We start from the raw sequence: 22500 nt of genomic DNA, 5'->3' as shown, positions 1-22500 counted from the left end.
GGGTAAGGAATAGAGGCCCGGGTAAGGAATAGAGGCCCGGGTAAGGAATAGAGTCCCGGGTAAGGAATAGAGTCCCGGGTAAGGAATAGAGGCCCGGGTAAGGAATAGAGTCCCGGGTAAGGAATAGAGTCCCGGTAAGGAATAGAGTCCCGGGTAAGGAATAGAGTCCCGGGTAAGGAATAGAGGCCCGTGTAAGGAATAGAGGCCCGTGTAAGGAATAGAGTCCCGTGTAAGGAATAGAGGCCCGGGTAAGGAATAGAGTCCCGTGTAAGGAATAGAGGCCCGTGTAAGGAATAGAGTCCCGTGTAAGGAATAGAGGCCCGTGTAAGGAATAGAGTCCCGGGTAAGGAATAGAGTCCGGGTAAGGACTATAGGCCCGGGTAAGGACTAGAGGCCCGGGTAAGGACTAGAGGCCCGGGTAAGGACTAGAGGCCCGGGTAAGGACTAGAGGCCCGGGTAAGGACTAGAGGCCCGGGTAAGGACTAGAGGCCCGGGTAAGGACTAGAGGCCCGGGTAAGGACTAGAGGCCCGGGTAAGGACTAGAGGCCCGGGTAAGGACTAGAGGCCCGGGTAAGGACTAGAGGCCCGGGTAAGGAATAGAGGCCCGGGTAAGGAATAGAGGCCCGGGTAAGGAATAGAGGCCCGGGTAAGGAATAGAGGCCCGGGTAAGGATTAGAGGCCCGGGTAAGGTATAGAGGCCCGGGTAAGGTATAGAGGCCCGGGTAAGGTATAGAGGCCCGGGTAAGGATTAGAGGCCCGGGTAAGGATTAGAGGCCCGGGTAAGGATTAGAGGCCCGGGTAAGGAATAGAGTCCTGGGTAAGGAATAGAGTCCTGGGTAAGGACTAGAGGCCCGGGTAAGGAATAGAGGCCCGGGTAAGGAATAGAGGCCCGGGTAAGGAATAGAGGCCCGGGTAAGGAATAGACCAGTGCTCTGGTTTCCAGAACCAATGTAAGGAATAATGAGTTGTAATAATTTAGTTGGTAAAGCACCTTTCGTTCAACGCTTTGCAGCCCAAAGTGCAAACAGATATTTATTTGAAATCACACTCGGGCAATGAACTAATTTACCTGAGACCTGACCTGTGTTAGCTAACTCAGTCTTGTAGCATTCAGACAACCCGGGTTCAACCCAGTCTTGTAGCATTCAGACAACCCGGTTCAACCCAGTCTTGCAGCATTCAGACAACCCGGGTTCAACCCAGTCTTGTAGCATTCAGACAACACGGGTTCAACCCAGTCTTGTAGCATTCAGACAACACGGGTTCAACCCAGTCTTGTAGCATTCAGACAACACGGGTTCAACCCAGTCTTGCAGCATTCAGACAATCCGGGTTCAACCCAGTCTTGTAGCATTCAGACAACACGGGTTCAACCCAGTCTTGTAGCATTCAGACAACCTGGGTTCAACCCAGTCTTGCAGCATTCAGACAACCCGGGTTCAACCCAGTCTTGTAGCATTCAGACAACCTGGGTTCAACCCAGTCTTGTAGCATTCAGGCAACCTGGGTTCAACCCAGTCTTGCAGCATTCAGACAACCCGTGTTCAACCCAGTCTTGTAGCATTCAGACAACCTGGGTTCAACCCAGTCTTGTAGCATTCAGACAACCGGGTTCAACCCAGTCTTGTAGCATTCAGACAACCTGGGTTCAACCCAGTCTTGTAGCATTCAGACAACCTGGGTTCAACCCAGTCTTGTAGCATTCAGGCAACCTGGGTTCAACCCAGTCTTGTAGCATTCAGACAACCCGGGTTCAACCCAGTCTTGTAGCATTCAGACAACCTGGGTTCAACCCAGTCTTGCAGCATTCAGACAACACGGGTTCAACCCAGTCTTGTAGCATTCAGACAACCTGGGTTCAACCCAGTCTTGTAGCATTCAGGCAACCTGGGTTCAACCCAGTCTTGCAGCATTCAGACAACCCGGGTTCAACCCAGTCTTGTAGCATTCAGACAACACGGGTTCAACCCAGTCTTGTAGCATTCAGACAACCTGGGTTCAACCCAGTCTTGTAGCATTCAGACAACCCGGGTTCAACCCAGTCTTGCAGCATTCAGACAACCTGGGTTCAACCCAGTCTTGTAGCATTCAGACAACCCGGGTTCAACCCAGTCTTGTAGCATTCAGACAACCTGGGTTCAACCCAGTCTTGTAGCATTCAGACAACCTGGGTTCAACCCAGTCTTGTAGCATTCAGGCAACCTGGGTTCAACCCAGTCTTGTAGCATTCAGACAACCCGGGTTCAACCCAGTCTTGTAGCATTCAGACAACCTGGGTTCAACCCAGTCTTGCAGCATTCAAACAACCCGGGTTCAACCCAGTCTTGTAGCATTCAGACAACCTGGGTTCAACCCAGTCTTGTAGCATTCAGGCAACCTGGGTTCAACCCAGTCTTGCAGCATTCAGACAACCTGGGTTCAACCCAGTCTTGCAGCATTCAGACAACCGGGTTCAACCCAGTCTTGTAGCATTCAGACAACCCGGGTTCAACCCAGTCTTGTAGCATTCAGACAACCCGGGTTCAACCCAGTCTTGCAGCATTCAGACAACCCGGGTTCAACCCAGTCTTGCAGCATTCAGACAACCCGGGTTCAACCCAGTCTTGTAGAATTCAGGCAACCTGGGTTCAACCCAGTCTTGTAGCATTCAGACAACATATATGATTTGTCTCGTCAGAATGGCGATCGGGACAGGCGGGTCACCTGACACTGTCAGACGATGATGTCACAGCGATCGTCCAGGGGCGCTGGAAGAAACTCAACACTCTGCAGCACTACAAGGTACCACACACACACACACACACACACACACACACACACACACACACACACACCCACACACACATCCACTACACACAGAGACCACTATACAACCACCACTACACACAGAGACTACTATTACAACCACCACTACACACAGAGACCACTATACAACCACCACTACACACAGAGACAACTATACAACCACCACTACACACAGAGACCACTATACAACCACCACTACACACAGAGACCACTATACAACCACCACTACACACAGAGACAACTATACAACCACCACTACACACAGAGACAACTATACAACCACCACTACACACAGAGACCACTATACAACCACCACTACACACAGAGACCACTATACAACCACCACTATACACAGAGACCACTAGAGTGGTGTTCAGTAGCAGTGCAGAGTGGTGTTCAGTAGGAGTGCAGAGTGGTGTTCAGTAGGAGTGCAGAGTGGTGTTCAGTAGGAGTGCAGAGTGGTGTTCAGTAGGAGTGCAGAGTGGTGTTCAGTAGGAGTGCAGAGTGGTGTTCAGTAGGAGTGCAGAGTGGTGTTCAGTAGGAGTGCAGAGTGGTGTTCAGTAGGAGTGCAGAGTGGTGTTCAGTAGGAGTGCAGAGTGGTGTTCAGTAGGAGTGCAGAGTGGTGTTCAGTAGGAGTGCAGAGTGGTGTTCAGTAGGAGTGCAGAGTGGTGTTCAGTAGGAGTGCAGAGTGGTGTTCAGTAGGAGTGCAGAGTGGTGTTCAGTAGGAGTGCAGAGTGGTGTTCAGTAGGAGTGCAGAGTGGTGTTCAGTAGGAGTGCAGAGTGGTGTTCAGTAGGAGTGCAGAGTGGTGTTCAGTAGGAGTGCAGAGTGGTGTTCAGTAGGAGTGCAGAGTGGTGTTCAGTAGGAGTGCAGAGTGGTGTTCAGTAGGAGTGCAGAGTGGTGTTCAGTAGGAGTGCAGAGTGGTGTTCAGTAGGAGTGCAGAGTGGTGTTCAGTAGGAGTGCAGAGTGGTGTTCAGTAGGAGTGCAGAGTGGTGTTCAGTAGGAGTGCAGAGTGGTGTTCAGTAGGAGTGCAGAGTGGTGTTCATTAGGAGTGCAGAGTGGTGTTCAGTAGGAGTGCAGAGTGGTGTTCAGTAGGAGTGCAGAGTGGTGTTCAGTAGGAGTGCAGAGTGGTGTTCAGTAGGAGTGCAGAGTGGTGTTCAGTAGGAGTGCAGAGTGTAATAATATAATATAATAATAATATAATAATATAATATAATATAATAAGTGTCTTATCCAATCAGAAACACTATCCCTTGTGCTGATGTGTTGCCCACCGAACACAGCTTGGATGTTGATAGCTTTTGGTGTTTTCTCTCCTCAGGTGCCAGACGGAGCAACAGTGGCTCTGATCCCCAGATCAGCTGCTGTTGTGGGGATTCACCAGGTCTACCAGACTGGAGAGAGTAAACACTGTTATACTACTGTAGAACCTGTTATTATAGAACCTGTTCTACTATAGAACCTGTTATACTACTTTAGAACCTGTTATACTGTAGAACCTGTTATTATAGAACCTGTTATACTACTGTAGAACCTGTTATTATAGAACCTGTTATACTACTGTAGAACCTGTTATTATAGAACCTGTTATACTATAGAACCTGTTATACTACTGTAGAACCTGTTATTATAGAACCTGTTATACTATAGAACCTGTTATACTACTATAGAACCTGTTATTATAGAACCTGTTATACTACTGTAGAACCTGTTATACTACTATAGAACCTGTTATTATAGAACCTGTTATACTACTGTAGAACCTGTTATACTGTAGAACCTGTTATACTATAGAACCTGTTATACTACTATAGAACCTGTTATTATAGAACCTGTTATACTATAGAACCTGTTATACTACTATAGAACCTGTTATTATAGAACCTGTTATACTACTATAGAACCTGTTATACTACTATAGAACCTGTTATTATAGAACCTGTTATACTACTGTAGAACCTGTTATACTGTAGAACCTGTTATACTATAGAACCTGTTATACTACTATAGAACCTGTTATTATAGAACCTGTTATACTACTGTAGAACCTGTTATTATAAAACCTGTTATACTATATAGAACCTGTTATACTATATAGAACCTGTTATACTATATAGAACCTGTTATACTATAGAGCCTGTTTAATACTATATAGCCTGTTATAATACTATATAGCCTGTTATTTACATTTACATTTAAGTCATTTAGCAGACGCTAAATGACTTATCCAGAGCGACTTACAAATTGTTATAATACTATATACTATATAGCCTGTTTAATACTATATAGCCTGTTTAATACTATATAACCTGTTATACTACTATAGAACCTGTTTTACTACAATATAGCCTGTTATAATACAATACAGCCTGTTATAATACTATATAGCCTGTGTAATACTACTATATAGCCTGTTTAACACTATATAGCCTCTGTTATACTACTATATAGCCTGTGTAATACTACTATATAGCCTGTTTAATACTATATAGCCTGTTATACTACTATATAGCCTGTTTTACTACAATATAGCCTGTTATAATACTATGTAGCCTGTTATAATACTATGTAGCCTGTTATAATACTATACAGCCTGTTTTACTACAATATAGCCTGTTATACTACTATGTAGCCTGTTATAATACTATATAGCCTGTTATACTACTATATAGCCTGTTTTACTACAATATAGCCTGTTATAATACTATGTAGCCTGTTATAATACTATGTAGCCTGTTATAATACTATACAGCCTGTTTTACTACAATATAGCCTGTTATACTACTATGTAGCCTGTTATAATACTATATAGCCTGTTATACTACTATATAGCCTGTTTTACTACAATATAGCCTGTTATAATACTATGTAGCCTGTTATAATACTATATAGCCTGTTATACTACTATACAGCCTGTTTAATACTATGTAGCCTGTTTAATACTATATAGCCTGTTATAATAGAATATAGCCTGTTATACTACTATATAGCCTGTTTAATACTATATAGCCTGTTTAATACTATATAGCCTGTTTAATACTATATAGCCAGTTTAATACTATATAGCCTGTTTAATACTATATAGCCTGTTATAATCCTATGTAGCCTGTTTAATACTATATAGCCTGTTTAATACTATATAGCCTGTTATAATCCTATGTAGCCTGTTATAATACTATATAGCCTGTTATAATCCTATGTAGCCTGTTTAATACTATATAGCCTGTTTAATACTATATAGAACCTGTTATAATACTATATAGCCTGTTTAATACTATATAGCCTGTTTAATACTATATAGCCTGTTATAATACTATATAGCCTGTTTAATACTATATAGCCTGTTTAATACTATGTAGCCTGTTTAATACTATACAGCCTGTTATAATCCTATGTAGCCTGTTTAATACTATATAGCCTGTTTAATACTATATAGCCTGTTATAATACTATATAGCCTGTTATAATACTATATAGCCTGTTTAATACTATATAGCCTGTTTAATACTATATAGCATGTTTAATACTATATAGCCTGTTTAATACTATGTAGCCTGTTTAATCCTATGTAGCCTGTTTAATACTATACAGCCTGTTATAATACTATATAGCCTGTTTAATACTATATAGCCTGTTATAATACTATATAGCCTGTTTAATACTATATAGCCTGTTATACTATATAGCCTGTTTAATACTATATAGCCTGTTTAATACTCTATAGCCTGTTATACTATATAGCCTGTTTAATACTCTATAGCCTGTTATACTACTATATAGCCTGTTATACTACTATGTAGCCTGTTTAATACTATGTAGCCTGTTTAATACTATATAGCCTGTTATACTACTATATAGCCTGTTATACTACTATATAGCCTGTTATAATACTATATAGCCTGTTATACTACTATATAGCCTGTTATAATACTATATAGCCTGTTTAATACTATATAGCCTGTTATAATAGAATATAGCCTGTTATAATACTATATAGCCTGTTTAATACTATATAGCCTGTTATAATACTATATAGCCTGTTATAATACTATATAGCCTGTTATAATACTATGTAGCCTGTTTAATCCTATGTAGCCTGTTTAATACTATACAGCCTGTTATAATACTATATAGCCTGTTTAATACTCTATAGCCTGTTATACTACTATATAGCCTGTTATACTACTATGTAGCCTGTTTAATACTATGTAGCCTGTTTAATACTATATAGCCTGTTATACTACTATATAGCCTGTTATACTACTATATAGCCTGTTATAATACTATATAGCCTGTTATACTACTATATAGCCTGTTATACTACTATATAGCCTGTTATAATACTATATAGCCTGTTATAATACTATATAGCCTGTTATAATACTATATAGCCTGTTTAATACTATATAGCCTGTTATAATACTATATAGCCTGTTTAATACTATGTAGCCTGTTTAATAATATATAGCCTGTTATAATACTATATAGCCTGTTATAATACTATATAGCCTGTTTAATACTATATAGCCTGTTATAATAGAATATAGCCTGTTATAATACTATATAGCCTGTTATAATACTATATAGCCTGTTTAATACTATATAGCCTGTTATAATAGAATATAGCCTGTTATAATACTATATAGCCTGTTTAATACTATATAGCCTGTTATAATACTATATAGCCTGTTATAATACTATATAGCCTGTTATAATACTATGTAGCCTGTGGTCCTTCTGTGGCTCAGTTGGTAGAGCATGGCGCTTGTAACGCCAGGGTAGTGGGTTCGATTCCGGGACCACCCATATGTAGAATGTATGCACACATGACTGTAAGTCGCTTTGGATAAAAGCGTCAGCTAAATGGCATATATTATTATTATATATTATTAATACTATGTAGCCTGTTTAATACTATATAGCCTGTTATAATACTATATAGCCTGTTATAATACTATGTAGCCTGTTTAATACTATGTAGCCTGTTTAATACTATGTAGCCTGTTATACTATATAGAACCTGTTATAATACTATATAGCCTGTTTAATACTATATAGCCTGTTTAATACTATATAGCCTGTTATAATACTATATAGCCTGTTATAATACTATGTAGCCTGTTTAATCCTATGTAGCCTGTTTAACACTATATAGCCTGTTATAATACTATATAGCCTGTTATAATCCTATGTAGCCTGTTTAATCCTATGTAGCCTGTTTAATCCTATGTAGCCTGTTTAATACTATATAGCCTGTTTAATACTATATAGCCTGTTTAATACTATGTAGCCTGTTTAATACTATATAGCCTGTTATAACACTATATAGCCTGTTATAATACTATATAGCCTGTTATAATACTATATAGCCTGTTTAATACTATATAGCCTGTTTAATACTATGTTAGAACTGTTTCCAAAATGGCACCCTATACATGTATCAGAGATGTACTACTATAGTATAAAGGATATGTTTCCCCCTGTCCAAAATGGCACCCTATTCCCCTTGGTAGGACACTAGTTTTAGGGAATACAGTGCCATTTCAATTGAAGTGTGACCTGGAAGTGTGTCCCTCTGTGCGCTCCGTAGAGACACCCATGTTGGAGGGGGAGGGGAGGAGGGGCTGAGGCTGTGGCACCTGGTGAAGTCAACGAGGAACCAGAGATCCCCAAACACAGGAAGAGCAGCATGAGAGAGAGGGAGAGGGCCAAGGCCATACCAGAGATATACCTGACACGACTACTATCTATGAAGGTAGGTACACACACACACACACACACACACACACACACACACACACACACACACACAGAGGGAGAGGACCAAGGCCATACCAGTTACATACTGTATTTCCCAAACTGTTTGAATGTAGAAGCTCTATAGATATGTAGCTGGTAGAGTTTATATACCTAGCTGTTGTGTCTCTCTCCCCTCCAGGGGACGCTGCAGAAGTTCGTTGACGATGTGTTCGTAGCCATCCTCAACACCAAGCGCCCTCCTCCCATCGCTGTGCGCTTCTTCTTTGACTTCCTGGATGACATGGCGGAGAAACACGGCATCGACGACCCCGAGACCGTGCACATCTGGAAGACCAACAGGTCAGACAACCATTGGCTGATTGATGTTTACTGTTCTTCAAGAGATCCAACCATTGGCTGATTGATGTTTACTGTTCTTCAAGAGATCCAACAGGCCCAGTCAGACAACCATTGGCTGATTGATGCTTACTGTTCTTCAAGAGATCCAACGGGCCCAGTCAGTCACTGGGTCCTGGTTTGTCTTTCTGTAAAGTCTACAGTGCTTTGCAAAGTATTCATCCCCCTTGGCGTATTTTCCTATTTTGTTGCTTTACAACCTGTAATTTATATGGGTTTTTATTTGGATTTCATGTAATGGACATACACAAAATTGAAAATACACAAAAACATACACAAAACTTGAAGGAGCTGGAGCAGTTTCTCCTTGAAGAATGGGCAAAAATCCCAGTGGCGAGATGTGCCAAGCTTATAGAGACACACCCCAAGAGACTTGCAGCTGTAATTTCTGCAAAGGTGGCTCTACAAAGTATTGACTTTGGGGGGGTGAATAGTTATGCAGTCTCAAGTTTTCATTTTTTTGTCTTATTTCTTGTTTGTTTCACAATCAGACCTATTTTGCATCTTCAAAGTGGTGGGCATGTTGTGTCAATCAAATGATACATACCCACAAGAAATCTATTTTAATTCCAGGTTGTAGGGCAACAAGAAAAGGAAAAATGTCAAGGGGGGGTGAATACTTTCACAAGCCACTGTAAATACATTTTTAAAAGAAGCAGCTTTTGGGAAGCTGCTGTCTAACAGAACATAGAACTTAATGGAAGTCTGCTGTCTAACAGAACATAGAACTTAATGGAAGTCTGCTGTCTAACAGAACATAGAACTTAATGGAAGTCTGCTGTCTAACAGAACATAGAACTTAATGGAAGTCTGCTGTCTAACAGAACATAGAACTTAATGGAAGTCTGCTGTCTAACAGAACATAGAACTTAATGGAAGTCTGCTGTCTAACAGAACATAGAACTTAATGGAAGTCTGCTGTCTAACAGAACATAGAACTTAATGGAAGTCTGCTGTCTAACAGAACATAGAACTTAATGGAAGTCTGCTGTCTAACAGAACATAGAACTTAATGGAAGTCTGCTGTCTAACAGAACATAGAACTTAATGGAAGTCTGCTGTCTAACAGAACATAGAACTTAATGGAAGTCTGCTGTCTAACAGAACATAGAACTTAATGGAAGTCTGCTGTCTAACAGAACATAGAACTTAATGGAAGTCTGCTGTCTAACAGAACATAGAACTTAATGGAAGTCTGCTGTCTAACAGAACATAGAACTTAATGGAAGTCTGCTGTCTAACAGAACATAGAACTTAATGGAAGTCTGCTGTCTAACAGAACATAGAACTTAATGGAAGTCTGCTGTCTAACAGAACATAGAACTTAATGGAAGTCTGCTGTCTAACAGAACATAGAACTTAATGGAAGTCTGCTGTCTAACAGAACATAGAACTTAATGGAAGTCTTCTGTCTAACAGAACATAGAACTTAATGGAAGTCTGCTGTCTAACAGAACATAGAACTTAATGGAAGTCTGCTGTCTAACAGAACATAGAACTTAATGGAAGTCTGCTGTCTAACAGAACATAGAACTTAATGGAAGTCTGCTGTCTAACAGAACATAGAACTTAATGGAAGTCTGCTGTCTAACAGAACATAGAACTTAATGGAAGTCTGCTGTCTAACAGAACATAGAACTTAATGGAAGTCTGCTGTCTAACAGAACATAGAACTTAATGGAAGTCTGCTGTCTAACAGAACATAGAACTTAATGGAAGTCTGCTGTCTAACAGAACATAGAACTTAATGGAAGTCTGCTGCCTAACAGAACATAGAACTTAATGGAAGTCTGCTGTCTAACAGAACATAGAACTTAATGGAAGTCTGCTGTCTAACAGAACATAGAACTTAATGGAAGTCTGCTGTCTAACAGAACATAGAACTTATTGGAAGTCTGCTGTCTAACAGAACATAGAACTTAATGGAAGTCTGCTGTCTAACAGAACATAGAACTTAATGGAAGTCTGCTGTCTAACAGAACATAGAACTTAATGGAAGTCTGCTGTCTAACAGAACATAGAACTTAATGGAAGTCTGCTGTCTAACAGAACATAGAACTTAATGGAAGTCTGCTGCCTAACAGAACATAGAACTTAATGGAAGTCTGCTGTCTAACAGAACATAGAACTTAATGGAAGTCTGCTGTCTAACAGAACATAGAACTTAATGGAAGTCTGCTGTCTAACAGAACATAGAACTTAATGGAAGTCTGCTGTCTAACAGAACATAGAACTTAATGGAAGTCTGCTGTCTAACAGAACATAGAACTTAATGGAAGTCTGCTGTCTAACAGAACATAGAACTTAATGGAAGTCTGCTGTCTAACAGAACATAGAACTTAATGGAAGTCTGCTGTCTAACAGAACATAGAACTTAATGGAAGTCTGCTGTCTAACAGAACATAGAACTTAATGGAAGTCTGCTGTCTAACAGAACATAGAACTTAATGGAAGTCTGCTGTCTAACAGAACATAGAACTTAATGGAAGTCTGCTGTCTAACAGAACATAGAACTTAATGGAAGTCTTCTGTCTAACAGAACATAGAACTTAATGGAAGTCTGCTGTCTAACAGAACATAGAACTTAATGGAAGTCTGCTGTCTAACAGAACATAGAACTTAATGGAAGTCTGCTGTCTAACAGAACATAGAACTTAATGGAAGTCTGCTGTCTAACAGAACATAGAACTTAATGGAAGTCTTCTGTCTAACAGAACATAGAACTTAATGGAAGTCTGCTGTCTAACAGAACATAGAACTTAATGGAAGTCTGCTGTCTAACAGAACATAGAACTTAATGGAAGTCTGCTGTCTAACAGAACATAGAACTTAATGGAAGTCTGCTGTCTAACAGAACATAGAACTTAATGGAAGTCTGCTGTCTAACAGAACATAGAACTTAATGGAAGTCTGCTGTCTAACAGAACATAGAACTTAATGGAAGTCTGCTGTCTTCTATTATAAAAGTTCACTGAAAATTAGAGGAGTGTGAGACTTTCAATGGTCGTTTCTGAGATCGACTGCATTGCAGTCACTGACTGAGCAGACTGACTGAGCAGACTGACTGAGCAGACTGACTGAGCAGACTGAATGAGCAGACTGACTGAGCAGACTGACTGAGCAGACTGAATGAGCAGACTGAATGAGCAGACTGAATGAGCAGACTGACTGAGCAGACTGACTGAGCAGACTGACTGAGCAGACTGACTGAGCAGACTGACTGATCTCCTTGCGTCCTGAGTTTCCCTGGGTAACCACCTCTCCTCCCTCCCTTTCCTCCAGCCTGCCTCTGAGGTTCTGGGTCAACATCCTGAAGAACCCTCAGTTTGTGTTTGATGTCCAGGTGACGGATAGCGTGGACGCCGTCCTCTCGGTCATCGCTCAGGCGTTCATCGACTCCTGTACCACCTCCGAACACAAAGTCGGACGGGTCAGTCATTTTATTTATTTGAAAATAGTATTTTTATAGAAATTTCACAAATGTTCTCCGGGTATTAAGGGATAACAAAGAAAACAAAACAAAAAAAGACAGATATTAAACACACAAAAGCTCAGTTTAGAAAAGGAATTGGGTCCAACACATGGAACATAAAGTGTAATTCTGAGACAAGTAAACAACCACCATTCTTGTCACGCCCTGACCATAGAGAGCCCTCTGGGTTTTCTAGGTGTTGTGTTTCTACGTTGGCGTGTGTGTCTGGGCCCCAAGGCGCAGCAGCGTGAGTAGAGTTCCACATATTTATTAAACTTCCCAAAACAACAAATAATTAACCTTACGTAGCGCACATAGGCACTATACAAAACAATATCCCACATCACAGGTGGGAAAAAGGGACACACTAAGTATGATCCCCAATTAGAGTTAACGATATGACTTTACGTCCGTCCCCTCGCCCATACCCGGGCGCGAACCAGGGACCCTCTGCACACATCGACAACAGTCACCCTCGAAGCATCGTTACCCATCGCTCCACGAAAGCCGCGGCTGGAGGCACAGGCTGTATCACATTCAGCCGTGATTGAGGGTCCCGTGTGGTGGAGCACAATTGGCCCAGCGTCGTCCGGGTTTGGTCGGGGTAGACCGTCATTGTAAATAATAATTTGTTCTTAACTGACTTGCCTAGTTAATTAAACATTTTAAAATTACATTTTAAAAAGAGGATGTTTTTCCCCTCGCTGCGAAGGTTCGGATGTTGTAAAGACTCCTCTTGCACACAGAAGTAACAGGCCTACTAGGGGGACTAACAGTAAAGAAACTCCAATTCCAGATCAACCCCTAGGATTTGTTCAATTTCTTGCAGAACACCAGACCAGTATCTTTTGTATTTTGGTACATGACCATAAACAATGTGTTAGGGTGTCTGTATCAGTCTTACATTTAAGGAGAAGAGGAGAAGAGGAAGAGGAGCTGAAAGCATGTCTGCGATTTGGGGATATATGCAATCTGTGTATTATTCTGAACTGGATAGCTCCAGTACGATTACATATATATATTGTTTTTGCACATCTCCAAATGTCCTCACACATCTCCTCGTCAATAGTAACAGACGATTATTTCTCCCACACTGGTTTCCACCCTCTGTTTGTCTTCGGTAGAAAAGGACCTGAAAGCATCATAAATACCATTTACAGACATTTTCCTTTGTGAGGGGAACAAAAAAAACACCAGGGTTGCCAGTCAAGGTGGTGGTCTTTAAAAGATGTCTTGCTTGAAGGAAGTGGAAGAAGCTTTGGGAGTCGATATTTATCGACCATCTGCTCAAATGATAAAATCTTATCAACTAATAAATAATTTAATCTGCCTATGCCTTTTATCAAGCCAGCTTCCAGCAATCCTGATCCAATTATATATATTTTGTTACCTTTATTTTACCTTTATTTAACCATATTATTATCACCTTTATTTAACCAGACAAGTCAGTTAAGAACAAATTCTTATTTACAATGACGGCCTAGGAACAGTGGGTTAACTGCCTTGTTCAGGGGCAGAACGACAGATTTGCACCTTGTCAGCTCGGGGATTCAAACTTGCAACCTTTTGGTTACTAGACCAACGCTCTAACCACAAGACTACCCTGCCACCTCTACACTCTAGAGGGGCGGCAGCGTAGCCTAGTGGTTAGAGCGTTGGACTGGTAACTGGAAGGTTGCGAGTTCAAACCCCCGAGCTGACAAGGCTAACCCACTGTTCCCAGGCCGTCATTGTAAATAAGAATATGTTCTTAACTGACTTGCCTGGTTAAATAAAGGTAAAAAATGTCAAATTTAACCACTAGGCTACCCTGCCGCCCCTACACTCTAACTACCTTTAACTACCTCTACACTCTAACCACTAAACTACCCTGCCTCCTCTACACTCTACACTCTAACCACTAGGCTACCCTGCCTCCTCTACACTCTAACCACTAGGCTACCCTGCCACCCCCTACACTCTAACCACTAGGCTACCCTGCCACCTCTACACTCTAACCACTAGACTACCTGCCACCTCTACACTCTAACCACTAGGCTACCCTGCCACCTCTACACTCTAACCACTAGGCTACCCTGCCACCTCTACACTCTAACTACCTTTAACTACCTCTACACTCTAACCACTAAACTACCCTGCCTCCTCTACACTCTAACCACTAGGCTACCCTGCCTCCTCTACACTCTAACCACTAGGCTACCCTGCCACCCCTACACTCTAACCACTAGGCTACCCTGCCACCTCTACACTCTAACCACTAGACTACCCTGCCTCCTCTACACTCTAACCACTAGGCTACCCTGCCACCTCTACACTCTAACCACTAGACTACCTGCCACCTCTACACTCTAACCACTAGGCTACCCTGCCACCTCTACACTCTAACCACTAGGCTACCCTGCCACCTCTACACTCTAACCACTAGGCTACCCTGCCACCTCTACACTCTAACCACTAGGCAACCCTGCCGCCTCTACACTCTAACCACTAGGCTACCCTGCCACCTCTACACTCTAACCACTAGACTACCCTGCCACCTCTACACTCTAACCACTAGACTACCCTGCCTCCTCTACACTCTAACCACTAGGCTACCCTGCCACCCCTACACTCTAACCACTAGGCTACCCTGCCACCTCTACACTCTAACCACTAGGCTACCCTGCCGCCTCTACACTCTAACCACTAGGCTACCCTGCCGCCTCTACACTCTAACCACTAGGCTACCCTGCCACCTCTACACTCTAACCACTAGACTACCCTGCCTCCTCTACACTCTAACCACTAGGCTACCCTGCCACCTCTACACTCTAACCACTAGGCTACCCTGCCACCTCTACACTCTAACCACTAGACTACCTGCCACCTCTACACTCTAACCACTAGACTACCCTGCCTCCTCTACACTCTAACCACTAGGCTACCCTGCCACCTCTACACTCTAACCACTAGGCTACCCTGCCGCTACCCTGCCGCCTCTACACTCTACTCTACACTCTAACCACTAGGCTACCCTGCCTCCTCTACACTCTAACCACTAGGCTACCCTGCCGCCTCTACACTCTAACCACTAGGCTACCCTGCCTCCTCTACACTCTAACCACTAGGCTACCCTGCCGCCTCTACACTCTAACCACTAGGCTACCCTGCCTCCTCTACACTCTAACCACTAGGCTACCCTGCCTCCTCTACACTCTAACCACTAGGCTACCCTGCCTCCTCTACACTCTAACCACTAGGCTACCCTGCCGCCTCTACACTCTAACCACTAGGCTACCCTGCCTCCTCTACACTCTAACCACTAGGCTACCCTGCCTCCTCTACACTCTAACCACTAGGCTACCCTGCCGCCTCTACACTCTAACCACTAGGCTACCCTGCCTCCTCTACACTCTAACCACTAGGCTACCCTGCCTCCTCTACACTCTAACCACTAGGCTACCCTGCCACCCCTACACTCTAACCACTAGGCTACCCTGCCACCTCTACACTCTAACCACTAGGCTACCCTGCCGCCTCTACACTCTAACCACTAGGCTACCCTGCCGCCTCTACACTCTAACCACTAGGCTACCCTGCCACCTCTACACTCTAACCACTAGACTACCCTGCCTCCTCTACACTCTAACCACTAGGCTACCCTGCCACCTCTACACTCTAACCACTAGACTACCCTGCCGCCCCTACACTCTAACCACTAGACTACCTGCCACCTCTACACTCTAACCACTAGACTACCCTGCCTCCTCTACACTCTAACCACTAGGCTACCCTGCCACCTCTACACTCTAACCACTAGGCTACCCTGCCGCTACCCTGCCGCCTCTACACTCTACTCTACACTCTAACCACTAGGCTACCCTGCCTCCTCTACACTCTAACCACTAGGCTACCCTGCCACCTCTACACTCTAACCACTAGGCTACCCTGCCTCCTCTACACTCTAACCACTAGGCTACCCTGCCGCCTCTACACTCTAACCACTAGGCTACCCTGCCTCCTCTACACTCTAACCACTAGGCTACCCTGCCTCCTCTACACTCTAACCACTAGGCTACCCTGCCTCCTCTACACTCTAACCACTAGGCTACCCTGCCACCTCTACACTCTAACCACTAGGCTACCCTGCCACCTCTACACTCTAACCACTAGGCTACCCTGCCTCCTCTACACTCTAACCACTAGGCTACCCTGCCGCCTCTACACTCTAACCACTAGGCTACCCTGCCACCCCAATATCTGGGTTGTTAATAATTGTGGTATAGAGCAGAGTTTAGTTTGGACCTTGGGTCTGTCATTTTATAAAATAAATAAAACACAATCCTCTTGTATCTGTTTATTTATTAATTTGAATGAATGAATTTGTTATTTAGAAATCAGTAATCACTGATTGGGTTCAGGACAGGAGATCTCGTAGGTCCTCATCATTTCTGTTCAGAGTGGATAATGCATCACTGATTGGGTTCAGGACAGGAGATCTTGTAGGTCCTCATCATTTCTGTTCAGAGTGGATAATGCATCACTGATTGGGTTCAGGACAGGAGATCTCATAGGTCCTCATCATTTCTGTTCAGAGTGGATAATGCATCACTGATTGGGTTCAGGACAGGAGATCTCATAGGTCCTCATCATTTCTGTTCAGAGTGGATAATGCATCACTGATTGGGTTCAGGACAGGAGATCTTGTAGGTCCTCATCATTTCTGTTCAGAGTGGATAATGCATCACTGATTGGGTTCAGGACAGGAGATCTTGTAGGTCCTCATCATTTCTGTTCAGAGTGGATAATGCATCACTGATTGGGTTCAGGACAGGAGATCTCGTAGGTCCTCATCATTTCTGTTCAGAGTGGATAATGCATCACTGATTGGGTTCAGGACAGGAGATCTTGTAGGTCCTCATCATTTCTGTTCAGAGTGGATAATGCATCACTGATTGGGTTCAGGACAGGAGATCTCATAGGTCCTCATCATTTCTGTTCAGAGTGGATAATGCATCACTGATTGGGTTCAGGACAGGAGATCTCATAGGTCCTCATCATTTCTGTTCAGAGTGGATAATGCCGAGGAACAGGAGACTTTGTGTCGTTTAGTATGACGATGATGATGACGATGGTCGTTTTGTTTTTGACAAACATATTCTCTCTTAACGTGGTGATGTTGATTTCCTGCCAACAGGACTCTCCAGTGAACAAGCTGCTCTACGCCAGAGAGATCCCCAGATACAAGCAGCTGGTTGAGAGGTGAGACAGACATTCATAATGAATCAATAGAAACACTCTCCATTCAGGCATTATTATCATTGTTACTCAGGAGCTATTGGAGCTGGGTTATTGGAGCTGGGTTATTGGAGCTGGTTATTGGAGCTGGTTATTGGAGCTGGTTATTGGAGCTGGGTTATTGGAGCTGGTTATTGGAGCTTGTTATTGGAAATAGGTTATTGGAGCTGGTTATTGGAGCTGGTTATTGGAGCTGGGTTATTGGAGCTGGTTATTGGAGCTGGGTTATTGGAGCTGGGTATTGGAGCTGGGTTATTGGAGCTGGTTATTGGAGCTGGTTATTGGAGCTGGTTATTGGAGCTGGGTTATTGGAGCTGGTTATTGGAGCTGGTTATTGGAGCTGGTTATTGGAGCTGGTTATTGGAGCTGGGTTATTGGAGCTGGTTATTGGAGCTGGGTTATTGGAGCTGGTTATTGGAGCTGGTTATTGGAGCTGGGTTATTGGAGCTGGTTATTGGAGCTGGTTATTGGAGCTGGTTATTGGAGCTGGTTATTGGAGCTGGGTTATTGGGCTGGTTATTGGAGCTGGTTATTGGAGCTGGGTTATTGGAGCTGGTTATTGGAGCTGGTTATTGGAGCTGGGTTATTGGAGCTGGTTATTGGAGCTGGGTTATTGGAGCTGGTTATTGGAGCTGGTTATTGGAGCTGGGTTATTGGAGCTGGTTATTGGAGCTGGTTATTGGAGCTGGTTATTGGAGCTGGTTATTGGAGCTGGGTTATTGGAGCTGGTTATTGGAGCTGGTTATTGGAGCTGGGTTATTGGAGCTGGTTATTGGAGCTGGTTATTGGAGCTGGGTTATTGGAGCTGGTTATTGGAGCTGGTTATTGGAGCTGGGTTATTGGAGCTGGTTATTGGAGCTGGGTTATTGGAGCTGGGTATTGGAGCTGGGTTATTGGAGCTGGGTATTGGAGCTGGGTTATTGGAGCTGGTTATTGGAGCTGGTTATTGGAGCTGGGTTATTGGAGCTGGTTATTGGAAATAGGTTATTGGAGCTGGTTATTGGAGCTGGTTATTGGAGCTGGGTTATTGGAGCTGGTTATTGGAGCTGGGTTATTGGAGCTGGTTATTGGAGCTGGTTATTGGAGCTGGGTTATTGGAGCTGGTTATTGGAGCTTGTTATTGGAAATAGGTTATTGGAGCTGGTTATTGGAGCTGGTTATTGGAGCTGGTTATTGGAGCTGGTTATTGGAGCCGGTTATTGGAGCCGGTTATTGGAGCCGGTTATTGGAGCTGGTTATTGGAAATAGGTTATTGGAGCTGGGTTATTGGAGCTGGTTATTGGAGCTGGTTATTGGAGCTGGTTATTGGAGCCGGTTATTGGAGCCGGTTATTGGAGCCGGTTATTGGAGCCGGTTATTGGAGCCGGTTATTGGAGCCGGTTATTGTAGCCGGTTATTGGAGCCGGTTATTGGAGCCGGTTATTGGAGCCGGTTATTGGAGCCGGTTATTGGAAATAGGTTATTGGAGCTGGTTATTGGAGCCGGTTATTGGAGCCGGTTATTGGAGCTGGTTATTGGAGCCGGTTATTGGAGCTGGTTATTGGAGCTAGGTTATTGGAGCTGGTTATTGGAGCTGGGTTATTGGAGCTGGTTATTGGAGCTGGGTTATTGGAGCTGGTTATTGGAGCTGGGTTATTGGAGCTGGTTATTGGAGCCGGTTATTGGAGCCGGTTATTGGAGCCGGTTGTTGGAGCCGGTTGTTGGAGCCGGTTGTTGGAGCCGGTTATTGGAGCCGTTATTGGAGCCGGTTTTGGGCCGGTTATTGGAGCCGGTTATTGGAGCCGGTTATTGGAGCCGGTTGTTGGAGCCGGTTGTTGGAGCCGGTTATTGGAGCCGGTTATTGGAGCCGGTTATTGGAGCCGGTTATTGGAGCCGGTTATTGGAGCCGGTTATTGGAGCCGGTTATTGGAGCTGGGTTATTGGAGCTGGTTATTGGAGCTGGGTTATTGGAGCTGGTTATTGGAGCTAGGTTATTGGAGCTGGTTATTGGAGCTGGGTTATTGGAGCTGGGTATTAGAGCTGGGTATTAGAGCTGGTTATTGGAGCTAGGTTATTGGAGCTGGTTATTGGAGCTAGGTTATTGGAGCTGGTTATTGGAGCTAGGTTATTGGAGCTAGGTTATTGGAGCTAGGTTATTGGAGCTGGTTATTGGAGCTGGTTATTGGAGCTAGGTTATTGGAGCTGGTTATTGGAGCTGGTTATTGGAGCTGGTTATAAATTCAAATGTGTGTTCTGTGGGTATTGTTCCAGGTATTACAGTGTTCTGTGGGTATTGTTCCAGGTATTACAGTGTTCTGTGGGTATTGTTCCAGGTATTACAGTGTTCTGTGGGTATTGTTCCAGGTATTACAGTGTTCTGTGGGTATTGTTCCAGGTATTACAGTGTTCTGTGGGTATTGTTCCAGGTATTACAGTGTTCTGTGGGTATTGTTCCAGGTATTACAGTGTTCTGTGGGTGTTGTTCCAGGTATTACAGTGTTCTGTGGGTATTGTTTCAGGTATTACAGTGTTCTGTGAGTATTGTTCCAGGTATTACAGTGTTCTGTGGGTGTTGTTCCAGGTATTACAGTGTTCTGTGGGTGTTGTTCCAGGTACTACAGTGTTCTGTGGGTATTGTTCCAGGTATTACAGTGTTCTGTGGGTATTGTTCCAGGTATTACAGTGTTCTGTGGGTATTGTTCCAGGTATTACAGTGTTCTGTGGGTATTGTTCCAGGTACTACAGTGACATCCACAGTGCAGCATCTGGCTGTTACCAAGAGATGAACTCTACTCTAACGGAGCTGTCTGGGGTAGATCCCCAGATACAAGCAGCTGGTTGAGAGGTGAGACAGACATTCATAATGAATCAATAGAAACACTTCCATTCAGGCATTATTATCATTGTTACTCAGGAGCTATTGGAGCTGGGTTATTGGAGCTGGGTTATGGAGCTGGTTATTGGGCTGGTTATTGGAGCTGGTTATTGGAGCTGGTTATTGGAGCTGGTTATTGGAGCTGGTTATTGGAGCTGGGTTATTGGAGCTGGTTATTGGAGCTGGTTATTGGAGCTGGGTTATTGGAGCTGGTTATTGGAGCTGGGTTATTGGAGCTGGGTATTGGAGCTGGGTTATTGGAGCTGGTTATTGGAGCTGGTTATTGGAGCTGGTTATTGGAGCTGGGTTATTGGAGCTGGTTATTGGAGCTGGTTGTTGGAGCTGGTTATTGGAGCTGGTTATTGAGCTGGTTGGTTGGAGCTGGTTATTGGAGCTGGGTTATTGGAGCTGGTTATTGGAGCTGGTTATTGGAGCTGGGTTATTGGAGCTGGTTATTGGAGCTGGTTATTGGAGCTGGTTATTGGAGCTGGTTATTGGAGCTGGGTTATTGGAGCTGGTTATTGGAGCTGGTTATTGGAGCTGGGTTATTGGAGCTGGTTATTGGAGCTGGTTATTGGAGCTGGGTTATTGGAGCTGGTTATTGGAGCTGGGTTATTGGAGCTGGTTATTGGAGCTGGTTATTGGAGCTGGGTTATTGGAGCTGGTTATTGGAGCTGGTTATTGGAGCTGGTTATTGGAGCTGGTTATTGGAGCTGGGTTATTGGAGCTGGTTATTGGAGCTGGTTATTGGAGCTGGGTTATTGGAGCTGGTTATTGGAGCTGGTTATTGGAGCTGGGTTATTGGAGCTGGTTATTGGAGCTGGTTATTGGAGCTGGGTTATTGGAGCTGGTTATTGAGCTGGGTTATTGGAGCTGGGTATTGGAGCTGGGTTATTGGAGCTGGGTATTGGAGCTGGGTTATTGGAGCTGGTTATTGGAGCTGGTTATTGGAGCTGGGTTATTGGAGCTGGTTATTGGAAATAGGTTATTGGAGCTGGTTATTGGAGCTGGTTATTGGAGCTGGGTTATTGGAGCTGGTTATTGGAGCTGGGTTATTGGAGCTGGTTATTGGAGCTGGTTATTGGAGCTGGGTTATTGGAGCTGGTTATTGGAGCTTGTTATTGGAAATAGGTTATTGGAGCTGGTTATTGGAGCTGGTTATTGGAGCTGGTTATTGGAGCTGGTTATTGGAGCCGGTTATTGGAGCCGGTTATTGGAGCTGAGTTAGTGGAGCTGGTTATTGGAAATAGGTTATTGGAGCTGGGTTATTGGAGCTGGTTATTGGAGCTGGTTATTGGAGCTGGTTATTGAGCCGGTTATTGGAGCCGGTTATTGGAGCCGGTTATTGGAGCCGGTTATTGGAGCCGGTTATTGGAGCCGGTTAGTTGTAGCCGGTTATTGGAGCCGGTTATTGGAGCCGGTTATTGGAGCCGGTTATTGGAGCCGGTTATTGGAAATAGGTTATTGGAGCTGGTTATTGGAGCCGGTTATTGGAGCCGGTTATTGGAGCTGGTTATTGGAGCCGGTTATTGGAGCTGGTTATTGGAGCTAGGTTATTGGAGCTGGTTATTGGAGCTGGGTTATTGGAGCTGGTTATTGGAGCTGGGTTATTGGAGCTGGTTATTGGAGCTGGGTTATTGGAGCTGGTTATTGGAGCCGGTTATTGGAGCCGGTTATTGGAGCCGGTTGTTGGAGCCGGTTGTTGGAGCCGGTTGTTGGAGCCGGTTATTGGAGCCGGTTATTGAGCCGGTTTTGGAGCCGGTTATTGGAGCCGGTTATTGGAGCCGGTTATTGGAGCCGGTTGTTGGAGCCGGTTGTTGGAGCAGGTTATTGAGCCAGTTATTGGAGCCGGTTATTGGAGCCGAGTTATTGGAGCCGGTTATTGGAGCCGGTTATTGGAGCCGGGTATTGGAGCCGGTTATTGGAGCCGGTTATTGGA

The 22500-nt window shown here is 43.8% G+C and overlaps 1 protein-coding gene across 1 annotated transcript in view; it reads left to right on the top strand.

Annotated features, from left to right (window-relative positions):
• Window positions 1-22500, top strand: part of plxnb3 (plexin B3) — a 325474-nt gene that overhangs the window by 298147 nt on the left and 4827 nt on the right. Inside the window, exon 35 of the mRNA XM_052484163.1 lies at window positions 20423-20498. Within this exon, the coding sequence (XP_052340123.1) occupies window positions 20423-20498 (76 nt within the window). The remainder of the gene's footprint in view (window positions 1-20422; window positions 20499-22500) is intronic.

Source organism: Oncorhynchus keta, chromosome 28, assembly GCF_023373465.1.
Source record: "Oncorhynchus keta strain PuntledgeMale-10-30-2019 chromosome 28, Oket_V2, whole genome shotgun sequence".
NCBI classification, from domain to species: Eukaryota; Metazoa; Chordata; class Actinopteri; order Salmoniformes; family Salmonidae; genus Oncorhynchus; species Oncorhynchus keta.
Note: the sequence above shows the minus strand (reverse complement) of the source record. Positions and strands in the feature narration are given on the sequence as shown.